Source organism: Bufo bufo, chromosome 9 (assembly GCF_905171765.1).
Source record: "Bufo bufo chromosome 9, aBufBuf1.1, whole genome shotgun sequence".
NCBI classification, from domain to species: Eukaryota; Metazoa; Chordata; class Amphibia; order Anura; family Bufonidae; genus Bufo; species Bufo bufo.
Window position 1 is genome coordinate 216,838,403 of NC_053397.1, and position 13,554 is coordinate 216,851,956.

General features: G+C 45.5%; 1 protein-coding gene across 2 annotated transcripts in view; it reads right to left on the reverse strand.

Annotated features, from left to right (window-relative positions):
• The window catches only part of PDE4B (phosphodiesterase 4B), a 269,408-nt gene that overhangs the window by 11,239 nt on the left and 244,615 nt on the right, over window positions 1-13,554 (reverse strand). For both annotated transcript variants that reach the window (XM_040408435.1, XM_040408436.1), the window contains exon 6: window positions 9,426-9,538. In XM_040408435.1, the coding sequence (XP_040264369.1) occupies window positions 9,426-9,538 (113 nt within the window). The remainder of the gene's footprint in view (window positions 1-9,425; window positions 9,539-13,554) is intronic.

The window sequence follows — 13,554 nt, forward strand, 5'->3', positions numbered from 1 at the left end:
AAGGATAACTTAAAGGGAAGCAGCACATTTGGATATGACATAAGAGACCTCATTTAACCCCTTTCATTTCACTCGCAGGTCTATTTAAATAAGAGTCACATATAGAGTCTGATCCAAGGACAGCCTGTGTCTGGAGGGGATATTCCTATGTCATTTCCGATTCACCTATGGATGAGTTGTCTTCTTCTGTCAATCAATTAAAGGGATTGTCCAGGAGTGGAAACAAACACAGCACCTGTCCACGGGTTCTGCGTGCTTTTGCAATTCAGCCCCTTTCACTTCAACTGCAATACTACACACAGCCTGTGGAAAAGTGTGGCGCTGTTTCTGGAAGAAAGCAGCCAGGTTTTTCTAGTTCTTAGTTCTGCCTTCTTCTGGGAAAGCTGGGTGCTTGGGGAATGGAACAGAAATCATTACCCAGCTTTCCTAGAATCATGAATGACAATTGGAAAGCAACTATAGTGGCCACCACATTGGTTGTTACCAAGAAATGCGTGGGCATCTCTATAGGACGGGGGTGGGTTTGGAGGCATAGCTATGCATTATTCTGCATCTATTATATATCGTCACCTTAAGAAATGGCTGAAAAATATATGTTTTAGAAAACTTGTACTGGAGCCTCCAGGTTGCCGTAATCAGCCACCATGTTTTACAGCTTAAGGCTCCATTCACACGTCCGTGGTGTGTTGCGGACCCGCAAATTGCGGATCCGCAACACACCCGCCCGGCACCCCTATAGAAATGCCTATTCTTGTCCGCAAGCTGCGGACAAGAATAGGACATGTTCTATCTTTTGCGGACCCGAAGATCAGGGCCGCGCTCCGCAAATGCGGATGCGGACAGCACACTGTGTGCTGTCCGCATCCATTCCGTCCCCATAGAAAATGAATGGGTCTGCACCCGTTCTGCAAAATTGCGGAACGGATGCAGACCCATTTGCGGACGTGTGAATGGAGCCTAAAGGTGCATTGACACGTCCGTATTTTCACTCCGCGTCTGATCTGCATTTTTTGCACATGGATCCATTAATTTCTATGTGACTGCAAAAAAGTGAACTACACAAAGATGTCACCCGTGTGCTGTCTGCATCCACGCGACCAGGCTGCAAATCATACAACATGTCGTAGTCTTGTCTGTTCTGTGGCATTTTTCCAATGGCGCCCGCAAAAAGTGTGGGATACACACAGACTGCAGAATGGATTTACAGGCTGATAAAGGGAGTTTTTCCAATAATAAAGCTGTGCTAATGCAATTGCTTTTTAGGCAGCACCATGATACAATGATCCAGGGTCACCGAGCGTGAACCCACCTGGCAGGCCTGACGAAGCTCTGCGTCTTTTAGAAATTCCACGCATTTTGCGCATTAGTTCCAACCTACACAGTTGTGTAAGGAAAGATAAACATACGTGCGGCTTCCCTTTGATCTGCTATCATCTCATAGAGCGGGGTGGCAGGCCCCGGCCTCAGTGCACACACACACATAATCACAGGCAGGCCCTGCAGGAAGTGGTTTACAGACTTTTCTCGTTTTATGGTTCATGTGGGTTTTTGATGACGTTAATCGTTTTGCAAAACTCTTGCAGAATAAAGCAGGACTGTGTGCGACTGGGGACAAGAAGCATGTGCGGCCCCCGGCCCGGCCCAGGATGTACAGAGCAACTAAACAAATGAGACAAGGCCTGGACTGCTGCACATATCCACCCTGACATTTGGCCGTGCGGCGTCACGGCTGTGAGAGTCTCAGCTTTCCCACACTGGGCGACAACCATCTTGAAATGTCATTTAGTCTTTGCAGGACTTCTGCACACAGCTGTTCACTGCTGTCTCTGGAGTCGAGTGCAAAACTTATTATTTAAAGCAAAAGTACATGCAGAATAAATATAAGGTCGCCCTTACACAGGTCTGTGGACTTAAAGGGACCTACATTTCCTGGTAAAAAATGGTTCCATGTATGGGCACTTGAATAGTCCCCATTCTACCATTATTTTCAGCCATTAGCGATTTCTGGAGGTCTGCTATATTCTAGTAATGGCAGATGTCCCTAGTTATACATCAATACAGAGGCAGGGGCTGTATCAAAAGCCTCTTACAACCACTGTGGGGATCTGCATTGACAGCCATAGATCTTGTCAGCACGCTTACCCATTAACTATGCAACAGCTGAATGGAGAAGAAATGCTCTTAAATTTAGGTAAGCTAAAGTCCATAAACCCAAGCGGATAAGAAATGACGCATCACTATACTCTTCTGTAATATCAGCAGGCAACTTGTGATCACCCACCAGCATGTGAAACCCACCATGGGCCTGACCGCCGAGGCCTCCTAGGACTAAACAGTGCGGCAAGAATACATTCTTGGAAATGTAGTTCTCCAGAAGATGCGGACGTGATCTTTTAGGCAGCAAGAGCCTACATTTCTGAAAAGCTTTGTTATCTTAACGGCAAATCATATAGCAGGGGCCGGGGAGGGGGGGGGGGGGGGGTAATACAAAGACTAAACAACCTGGCAGCAGGCGGAGGAAGTGACACGTATTAGTGGGCAAACTATCTCCGCTGGCAGTCTAACAAAACAAATGATAGCAGCACGCTGTGCAGAGAGGCACATAGGCTCTTGGCTTGGGGCCCAAAAATAGCGTTAGAAGTGACTGACAAAGGCAGTAGATGGATCTCCTCAATGTCTTGTACGTGTCTTTTAACCATGCTGGAGAGAAGTCATCTATGTCTTTGCCCATCTCAATGACAGATGTGCCCCTTCCTTTCCTCTCCTATAGAACTTCCTTTGTTGTAATGTTTCTCAGAGAGACACACGTAGTCCGAGGTGAAGTGTCGGGCACCAGAGACTAACAATTCTTCTTTTCCTGTTGGTACCAATGTCACATCTTGTTTTTCACAGCAAGTTCCTCCTTCCGAGAATTTTACTGTCCTGCTCCTGAGGGGACATGTTAGAAGTTTATGGTCGGCAATCCCCAGATAGTAATGTCAGTAATCCATGGCACTCAAAAGGGTTGTGATGCAAAGCGTATCGGTCATTATTAGAGTGCTTCAAATTAGGACCATTTAGGGGCCAACACTAGTGTTTCAATCCTTCTAGGATCTTGGTCGCGGCCAAGTCGAAAGAACAGGAGTGGACACGGAATAGAGGATGTGTGGTGGAGCAAAGAAGGGTCGAATATATATATATGGCTAAAAGAGCAGGAAATATGGTGGTGACATCGTGGAAAAGTCTTGGCTAATGCCACCTCATCGAGACATAAAGGTTTACATATGGTGTTCCTCAATGCCAGTATGCTGCTGCTTAGTTCTGATTCTGTAGCTCACAATCAGCCATGTTACCCCAGTTATTGGGGTTGTCCAGTAGATGGCTGTTGGTCGAACCGTTGGGAACTTTTCGACAATAAGAGCAAAGAGGGGGATGAGTGGCTGATAGACAACTCTGGGGCCGCTTGTCTTGGAGGAAATAATAAAATCTTATAGGAAACCCCTAACCTGCAAGAGGAGAGTCCGTCTAATGTCTATGGCCACCTGGATATAAGGATGATTAGACTCCAGGAAGGCAGGGAAATGTGTGGACACCGACCAGTCTACTGCGAGGATGACGTACAGGTCCAGTAATGTGTTATTGCACTGGGCCAAGTCTCTAACGAGTTCCTTTTTCTTATTTTTCTGCATGTTAAGAGGTTGCAAAGGAAGCAATTTACGCAGTTTCAGCTATCTATTGTGTCCTCTGTACTAATGCGCTTCCTTCCCAGACAAAGCCATCTCAAGCCGTAGTCCTGTTGCTGAGGGCTCTGGACACGGGCCACTCACACATTACAGGCAATGAACCTGGCCCACTGGGGGGAGGGGATCCTGTTATTGCTATCTGTGCCGTACGCCGCCCCGGAACGCTGAATGTTTACAGAGTCATTTTAATTATGTGCTAAAAACCAAAATTCAGAAATAAAAGTCACAAACACGTTACGGTAAAATCTCCTGGCAAACACATTTTCAAAATTCCTTCGCAAGTTAATTAACTGGAGTAAATGAGGAAAAAAACAGCAAACAAAAAAAGTATTTATCCTGCGAGTAATATTTCCAAGCCTCCGGTGCGGCTCCCTGGAAGTAAAAATCCGGATGGCAGTTGCCAAGCTGTCATGTTACACGCTGACTTATCCCTGCTGAGCCGAGAGGGGACAATGGCTGCATTCAGGGATCTGCTGGAGGTGTCACCGGCAGAGCAGAGCTAGCAGCCCACACCTCATCCTGATTCAGGTCCCCTATAGCGCCTATGGCTGCAGTAACCGACAGGCAAACAGCGTAGTCTCACCTTTCTATGTAGCAAACCTGAGTTTGTCATTTCCCATAACTCATGAAGATATCGTGATATTGAGTTATGACAACCCCATAGATTGAAAATTCAGCTCTTCTACCTCTACAGAAGATAAACGTGCTCGTCTTTTTAATTGCATGGGGCGTCCATCATACTAGTTGTTGCATGAACCAATTTCACCCTTTAAATTTTAGCTATGTGAATGAGGCAAGAGGTGCGAAGCACTGCAGCCCTGCTACATATTTTATAGCCCTGCTATACATTTGACGTCTCTAGCATTTAGAACCGTAGATCACAATCTTGAAGTGTGACATGGGTCCTAAGGATTGTCAATGTGGTGGAGTTGCGACATGCGACACAACACAACAGTTACAAAAAATCTAAACCTCTTGGATATTTGATGACAGGTTGCAGGTCACGCACAAGAGACCTCAATGTAAGACACACACTACGCTCTTGTGACACGACTACAATTTTTATCTATTTTAGGGCTCGTTCACACGACCGTTGGTGTCCCGTGCCCGTGGGGGAGGCGCATGGGGATCGCAGACCCATTCACTTGAATTGGTCCGCGATCCTTCCGTTCCGCAAAAAGATAGAGCATGTTCTATCTTTTTGTGTTGCGGAGGCACGGAACGAAACCCCAGAAAGCACTCTGTAGTGTTCCGTTCCGCATCTCTGTATTTGCAGGCCAATTGAAATGAATGGGTCCTCATCCGTGATGCAGAATGACAACGGAACGGTGCCCGTGTATTGCGGATCCGCAATACAGGAACGGGACACCAATGGTCGTGTGAATGAGCCCTTAACCAGCCATATCGCACCTCTAAAATAGCCTTGTATGCAACTCATGCTGCGCCACCAAAGCCCCAGCCTAAAGGAATACCTATTCAATGGAAAACAGGCGGTGATTTTGGTATCGTGTGGCCGCCATGTACGCTTTGCCAATTTTCTTCTTCACTTCTTTTGGAGTACTACTCAACTGGAATTGCTGAAAAGTCGGCTTGGGTTACCCGAGGCTTGGGATCATGTCTTTGTTAATAATCCCTCCTTACAAACCCTCTGCTTCTCAGGCAATGCCTTTTTTTCCGGATTCGAGGTCAAATCCAAGTTCCAGACTGTGAAATCTGAATATTATTCGTTCCCCTACCTCCGACATTACACTGGCTTCCTAAACAATAAATACCCACTGGGTGTTTTCTTTCCACATAGAACAGGGTTTTGCATGAAATCTAATGTCTCGAAATGTCTTGAATCAATTTGGCTAATCCCCTGCAGTCTGGAGAGAGACGGGGCTTTTGTTGTTGCAGTCATAGACTCTTCTACCTAAAGTCAGGAAGGAGACAGGAAACTGGAGTCACACTTAACAGCTGTGTCTTGCCCACTCTCCGGCTGCCATGACGTAGTTTGGCCGGGGTAACGCTGGGCCAGGAACTCAGGGAGCGAGGTGTCAGGAAGGTGGGTCACATTTTAGACTGTTATTGGAGAAGGGGGGGTCCTGCTCATTCTTTCTACTCGTTCCTAATCTCTTCCTCTTATTCTTTCCTAAAACATCCTGTTTTCAAAACAAGTGTCTATGAGGGTCTGATAAACGGAGAGCGACGTGGAATTATCAGGGCCTACCTACATAGCATTACCAGAAGCTATATAGTAGTACTAAACTCCATAGCATTACCATAAGCTGCATACTAGTACTAGATGCTTCATAGCATTACCAGAAGCTATATAGTAGTACTAGATGCTCTATAGTATTACCATAAGCTGTATACTAGTATTAGATGCTCCTTAGTATAATCCATAAGTGGATTGTTAGTGCTCCATAGTATTAGTAAAGGCCATATAGTATTATCAGAGGGACACAGCTACTTTGTTACTGGAGCAATGTGAAGAAATCTCAGGAGGTCATCTCTATGTGACTATCCCCGTCCTTTACAACCCGCCACTCTTAAAGGGAACGGGAACCCCAACTTCTCTACTAATGGTGGCTCCATGAGCTGGCTAAAATTTTTGAAAGGGCCCCATTGAAGTGAATGGTTCTGCATACAGGCCGCAAAAAAACCCCAAAAAAACGGAATAGACACAGAAAATAAATATGTTTGTGTGCATGAGCCCTAAGGGTATGTTCACACAATAAAATCCATCACTGCAAAATCCGTGATCAAAACGCCAATAGCTTTCCATTGACCTCATTGGAAAAAAACGTCATCATGTGCACATTGTGGCGTTTTCTTTCCACTGCCAAATTGTGATCCGCTTCTGAAGTGGCATATTACGTTAAGAAGAGGATTGTTAGTGGATTTTGTATTGAAGTCAATGGGAGAGCATAAAAAAAAACACTTCTTTAGCTGCCAAAAACGCTTCTGAATTATTCCACTCAAGGGCTCGATATGAAAAACACTCCCAAAAACACTTATAAAAACGCTTCCAAATCCTCAACCAAAAACTTTTCTAAAACGCTTGTAAATACTCCTCTGAATCCGCCACCAAACACGCCCTGTTTTCAGCCACTAATCTGCCGTGGAATTTGCCATTTGAACATGAGCTGTACAACCCTGGGCTGATGATCAGGTGAGGACCAGACCAGAAACTACAACTCCCATCATGTCCTGCCAGTCACAGGACAGGCTAGAGAGCGTCATTAATTTGCAGTCCATAGTAATCAATCGTCTGCTTTGGGAACATCACCCAGAAATCGGTCCAGTGCTCAGTCCATCATGATGCCCATTGGCTATAATGGGTGAATGCAGCACATTTCTCACTTGGACAAATTAATTTTAACTATATTTGGGGGGTGATTAGTAATTAACTGTAATGAAGCATGATGCTGCTAAATATCACCCCTTAGTATAAAGCACAATCTTCTGCAGGACTTTTCCCTGCAACTGAATGGTGGACTGTAGATCTACATGAATATTTATGCAGAAAACGGTCTAAATTCCTAACAGGGCGATGTGACTGGGTGTATCATAGTCAATTATGTGCCACATGGTGTCATGGGTAAGACTGGCATAAGTTTACTAAACATTCTCAAGACCGCCGTTCATCTGCCCGGAGCAAACAACCGATTTCACAAAACCAGATCTGCAGCTTTGTATCCAAGATCTTCACGTAGCAAGAGACATAATCGCCCGGCGCTGACACATTAACCCATGCAGGTCCCTTGTAGCTTCAGTGATCCCGATTGTCTGACTAATGCACTTTTCAATTGGTGCTGACTGGTATGAAGACGGGTGACACCGCGCTCCCTATGTGAACGTCAGCTCCAGTATTTGTTACAGATATTTCTGCGCCTGAAAATCCCTACATGTGAATGGGGTTGTTTCTGCAGCGTGTGCATGGATTTCTGCAAACTCCATTCAGATAAACAAAACAACTCTAGAAATATCTGCAGCAAATCCGCCGCTTGTGAATATACGCCATACATGAATTTGTACTTTTAACTCTTTGGGGCTGTATTAGTCATAGTAGGATAATGCTGTAGGTTTACCTGTAGAAAACCAATGATCGCACATATAGTAATATTACCAAGTGGCAAACTTCAGCCCTGCTAAGTATTTAACACCCAGCACTAATACATTCGACAAATCAGACTCTGCCACATCTGCAAAACAGCTGCTACACTCTGAGATCGGAAAATCCAGCTCTGCTACATGCAGAAACCGATCACGCATTCAGTGTTGTGTGTAGCCTGCGCACCTCAACAAACCCGCTGTGATCATCTAAGACTTGGTCGTACTTTTTGTGTAATCCCCAACAGAAGGGGTCGGGGGCAGGCAGTGCAGTGTGCCGAAATCTCCATAATACCAGAATAATCTGTGATTATTAGAAATAGTGAGCGCACATTTACCAGCGTCACTGTGCAAAGCAAGAGCTTTGGTGGAAACAAATGATCACATATCAGATACGACAAATGCACAAATTAGCTCTCACTCCATCCAGAGATACATTATACATCATTTACCAGCAGTCGTCAGGTCTGAGTCTATATATACAGTATACAAGTACATATATGTGTGTGCAAACAAATGACCCATAGATAACAAAAACATAAGAGCCCTTAACTTTCTAACGTTCTAGGACAGCGTGCTAGACAACTGCGAAACCATTGACAGACCCTTCCGAATGTACAAAATACATCTGGGAGATTGACTGGTTTTGATAGAGTAACCAAGGCAAAAACATGACAAAGGCTAGCGTAATAATCATATAAAACTAGAACATTATAGCAGAGCTGAACTTCTTATTGACTTTGCAGTAGTGATATCACTAAGAATTGCTGCAAAGCACAAGCTCAGCTCTGCTGCTCTGAACATCATAGCTCTGCTGTATTCACTAATGTTTAGGTTCAGATTTTTAATTACTGCAGCTTACGCTGTGTTGCATTGGATATTAAGGGTCTCTAACTTTCTGGTGCTGGACTACAATTCCCAGTTGGTGAAGAGATCAGTTTATCATGTTTCCTTCTCCCGGTGACTGATACTGAAACTTTGCCTCGGTAATCTGTATAGCTATATATTGCCCAGCAGGGCATACTGGTACCAGTAGTCCCTATAACCTGGCAAAACTAGCATCTCATGTAGCTAGGGGTCTCCAACCTATGGCTTTCCAGATGTGGTAGCTGGAGAACCACATGCTCGGGACCATACTGGAATATCACTAATGTTTTTCCACGTGCTTAGGGCTCGTTCACACGAACGTATGTAGCCCGTGCCCGTGCTGTGGACCACGAATTGCGGTCCGCAATGCACGGGCACCGTCCATGGGGCAGGCGCATGAGGATCGCAGAACCATTCATTTGAATGGGTCCGCGATGCTTCCTTTCCGCAAAAAGATAGAGCAAGTTCTATCTTTTTGCGGTGCGGAAGCACGGAACGGAACCCCAGAAAGCACTCCGTAGTGTTCCGTTCTTCCGTTCCACATCTCCGGATTTGCGGACCCATTGAAATGAATGGGTTCGCATCCGTGATGCGGAATGGCCACGGAACAATGCCCGTGTATGTGGTCCGCAATACAGCAACGGGCATCACACGTTCGTTAGACACAGGATCCTTGGACAGTATATCTGGAACTTACACAGTACACACACATAGGACATTGGGTCACTGGTGGACGCTCACCTTATTAGATGCCATCTCGCTGACCGACCTGTACGTCTGAATGGTCTCCAGCTGATCCAAGCACCAGTCCAACTCTTCCAGCGTGTCCATGGCAAGTTTCTGATAGGAATCCTCTGCAAACAAGCACATGGACACATATTCAGGCTCCATGCTCTGCATGGTGGCTTCAGGTCCACCGCCGCAGCTGAGACACACTGTACTGTATGCTGAGCAATGCTCCTTCATCATGGGCAGCAGCCTGTCCTGTCCTCTACTGTTCTGCAATAGTCTGAGCTCCTCACAAGCTTCGCCTGTTTTCTATCAAGCCCTGCTCTGATGTCAGATGAGAAGAAACTTCCTGCATGGGGTGGGAGGATCATCAGCCAGCACGCTGGCTGCATACGTCTCCAGCCCTGCCATTCCTCAGAAGCTCCTCTGCACTTCTCATAAGTATTAATCACCACTCTTATACACTTGGGCAACACAAAGCTTTCCAAAGTTACCGCGTATTAGAAATCCTGCGGCTCTAATCAACGTATAAAGCATCATATATCACCCTGCAATGGGTTACATACATAACCGCCTGATAGTGGGGGATGATTGTGGATTCACATGACTGGGGTCATTGATAGAAAATGTGTGGAAGCCTCAGATTCTGAAGAAAGGAGCAATATGGGTAAAGACACTTGCTTCAATGAATCTCAAGCTTTTAACATCGGGTCATTATTAAAAGGGTATTCCGGTAGATACAAGTTATAGATGTGGACAGGGTTAGGGTGGGTTCACACTAGCGTTAGGGATTCCATTATGGCTTTCCGTTATAACATGGTTATAACGGAATCCATAAGATGGAAGGACAGATCCGTTCTTCTGCCCATAGACTTGTATTGTATTATGACGGAATGCAAAATGGAATCCTTTAAAAGGCATTCTGTTTGCTCTCCGTCCTAATAGAAGTCTGAGGGAATCAAAACGGATCCGTCTGGTTCCCGTTATGCAAGACGGAAAACAAAGTCCTGTCGACAGGATTTTGTTTTCCGTCTTGCATAACAGGACCCAGGCAGAACCGTTATGCTTTCCCATAGACTTCTATTAGGACGGAGAGCAAACAAGGCTTCCGTTTTGCATTCTGTCTGGGCATTCCGTTATTTTCCGTTATAAACATTTTATAACGGAAAGCCATAACGGAATCCCTAACACTAGTGTGAACCCGCCCTTATATGTGCACCGCCGCTCCATTAATTTCTAGGGGAGTTCTGGAGATAACAGAGTACAGAGCTCACCTATCCCCGGAACTCTCATTTTATCAAACCCTATTCATAGACATATCCTCAAGATAGGTCACCACTATATGATCGGTGGCAGTCCGATACCTAGCAGCCATACCAATGAGCTATAGTAAGGAGTGCAGCTCTGGAGCCAGCACTGCAGCCTCTTCTCTGCCCTTCGATGTTACATTCATCTGTCACATTGCTTTTGTGCTTCTAAGTCCCATTCAAGTTCACTGCACTGATCTTGGAGTGCTATGAAGAGGCTGCAACACTCGTGAGCACCAAAGCCTATTCAAAGAGCTAACAGGGGTTCCAGGAGTCCGACCCCCACCGATCTGATACCGATGACCCATCCTGACGATAGGTCACTAATATCTAACTTCTGCAAATCTCTTTTAAATGATAAAATCTGCCTTCAGCCACTGCTAGAGGAAGTTCAATGTGGACACAGTATGCATATAATCAATATTGAAGGCTCATGCACACAACCGTAGCCTGTTTTGCTGTCCGCAAATTTCAGATCCACAAAACACAGATACTGGCTGTGTGCGTTCCGCATTTTGCGTAACGGAACATTTGGCCCATATTAAAAGAATCTGCATCTTTTGTGGGCTACACTGAAGTGAATGGTCCATATCCAACCCGCAGAAAATGCAGATCGGATGCGGACAGAAAATACGTTTGTGTGCATGAGCCCTAAAGGGAAGTTATTTTCAGGGCTAGTTCCCTTTAGTTCTGTTACTGGTAATTCTTTGCTGTGCGGTTTGCGGCAGCAGCACTTCCCTGTAGTGCTGGAGGAGTATTACTCAGTGCACATCTGTAAAGCTCATCTCCATCGGCAGCATTTATTAGGTCCATGTGCACCTGTTGTGCATTTATTTACATGCGTCAGCTTCTCCGTTTGAAATGTGTCTTGCAGAAGTCTCCTGTAACTCAACGTCAGGCTTTAAAACCAGATTAAAACGCACATGTCGGAAAATGGGGAAATGTCATTCTCAATTCCTACTTCATTTTTAAATCCCGTAGTGAGTCTCATAGTGCTAAATGCAAAGCTGAAATCTGTGGGCGCAACTTTCCGATATATATTCACCTCAGTTCTGCATTTGTGCAACTATTGGGAGGATGGGGCGAAGGGGACATGACTGTAACACAGGCCCTTCTGCATTTGTCCATGTGTAATATAGTTTTATGTGCTTTTGAGTTTCAGATACAGGCCCAGTTGGAATCGCATTTTTGCCATGCTTCCCATGTGGAAACTATGCAGAAACAGCATCCGGCAGCTTGTTGCGGATCAGACCCATTGAATGGGGCTAAAATGGCTGGAGAAATCTTTGCTGGAAAAAGCTACAGTGCAAACCCCCAGGATAAATCGTCATATTGCAGATTGTGCAATTTATGTTGTTTTTTCCCAGTGTGCGAACATCAGCTAACCAAGGGACCTCCAGGATCTGTACCCCAAATCCCCAACTGTACATCCCATCCGAAATACTAGGTCCACAAAAGAAGAGGGGCGCCACTTGATTCAGATAAGAATAGGGCCACGTGACTTTCACATTTAATGAGCACTGTGCTCCTACGGTCTCCTGTCTTCAGTCTTGGATGAGCCTGCATGTGTTTTCAGTACGGAGAGGTGTCTGCCAGGGGCCTTTCTCCTGTGAGAACAAAGGATTGGACATACTGAAAGCCAAAGTGCCCAATCCTTCTTTCCCCAGACATCTGCAGTTGGTGGAGAATTTGGACACCCCCATACACTTTAGATGATTGGGCAGGGTTCGGATGGTTTGGCTGACTTTGTTCTATTAGCACCAAAAGTTGTCAAATTGTACAGAATTGTACAGTTGTCAAGGATGTTATTAACCTACTTTTCCACCAACTCTCATGTTGTTGCCGCAGGACACCTGTCAGTGGGGAGGATACATTTGTGCATTTGGTCCTCAGTTATGGCCTATGGGGGCCAGGGGGTCAGCCAGGCGCAGACGGGGCCTGCCTTATACATAGCCGTGGATGACGTCCGGATAGCAGGTAGGGCCCGGCTGACCATGGGGTGAAGTGTCGAGATTTGGATCAGACTCCCCCATCTGTGCTTGAAAACTGTAGTCTATCAATAAAATAGTGGCATAAAAGTTCTGCCTTGAAGCACGTTGTCTGTGGTCATTGGTTGGGGAATATGGGAGGGTTCATGCCTATTGTTTCTACAGACCTCTGATGCCAGTGTGGTAGCTGTAAAGCACAGTGTGTTTCTTGATTGCAGAGTAACCCTGGTTAAACTCTGGCTTGAACATGCATGGTACATTGCTTCCATTAATCCCTACCGCTGGTAAATGTGTGACGGGGACTTTCACATAAAATGGATGTATGAGCCGCCCGCTGTCTGCACAGTTTGTTCTCTGCTTCTACCTCCCTGTATCTCTATATAGCTTTTAGTTTCTTACTTTGTACCAATGGTTCTTCGCTCCCATGATTTCTAAATCAATATCTGCCCCCTATTCTAGTGATTTACAGCAACACTGTCGTTTGGAGGTAATAGGCACTGTGACTGGCTGTTATGGTGACTGATGTGGGGCTCTATTATAGTGCACTGTGGCTGGCTCTTCTGTGAGGTACTGTTATGGTGCACTGTGGCTGGCTCTTATATGTGGTACTATTATAGTGCACTGTGTCTGGCTCTTCTATGTGATACTATTATAGTGCACTGTGGCTGGCTCTTATATGTGGTACTACTATGGTGCACTGTGGCTGGCTCTTCTGTGAGGTACTGTTATGGTGCACTGTGGCTGGCTCTTATATGTGGAACTATTATAGTGCACTGTGTCTTGCTCTTCTATGTGATACTATTATAGTGCACTGTGGCTGGCTCTTATATGTGGTACTACTATGGT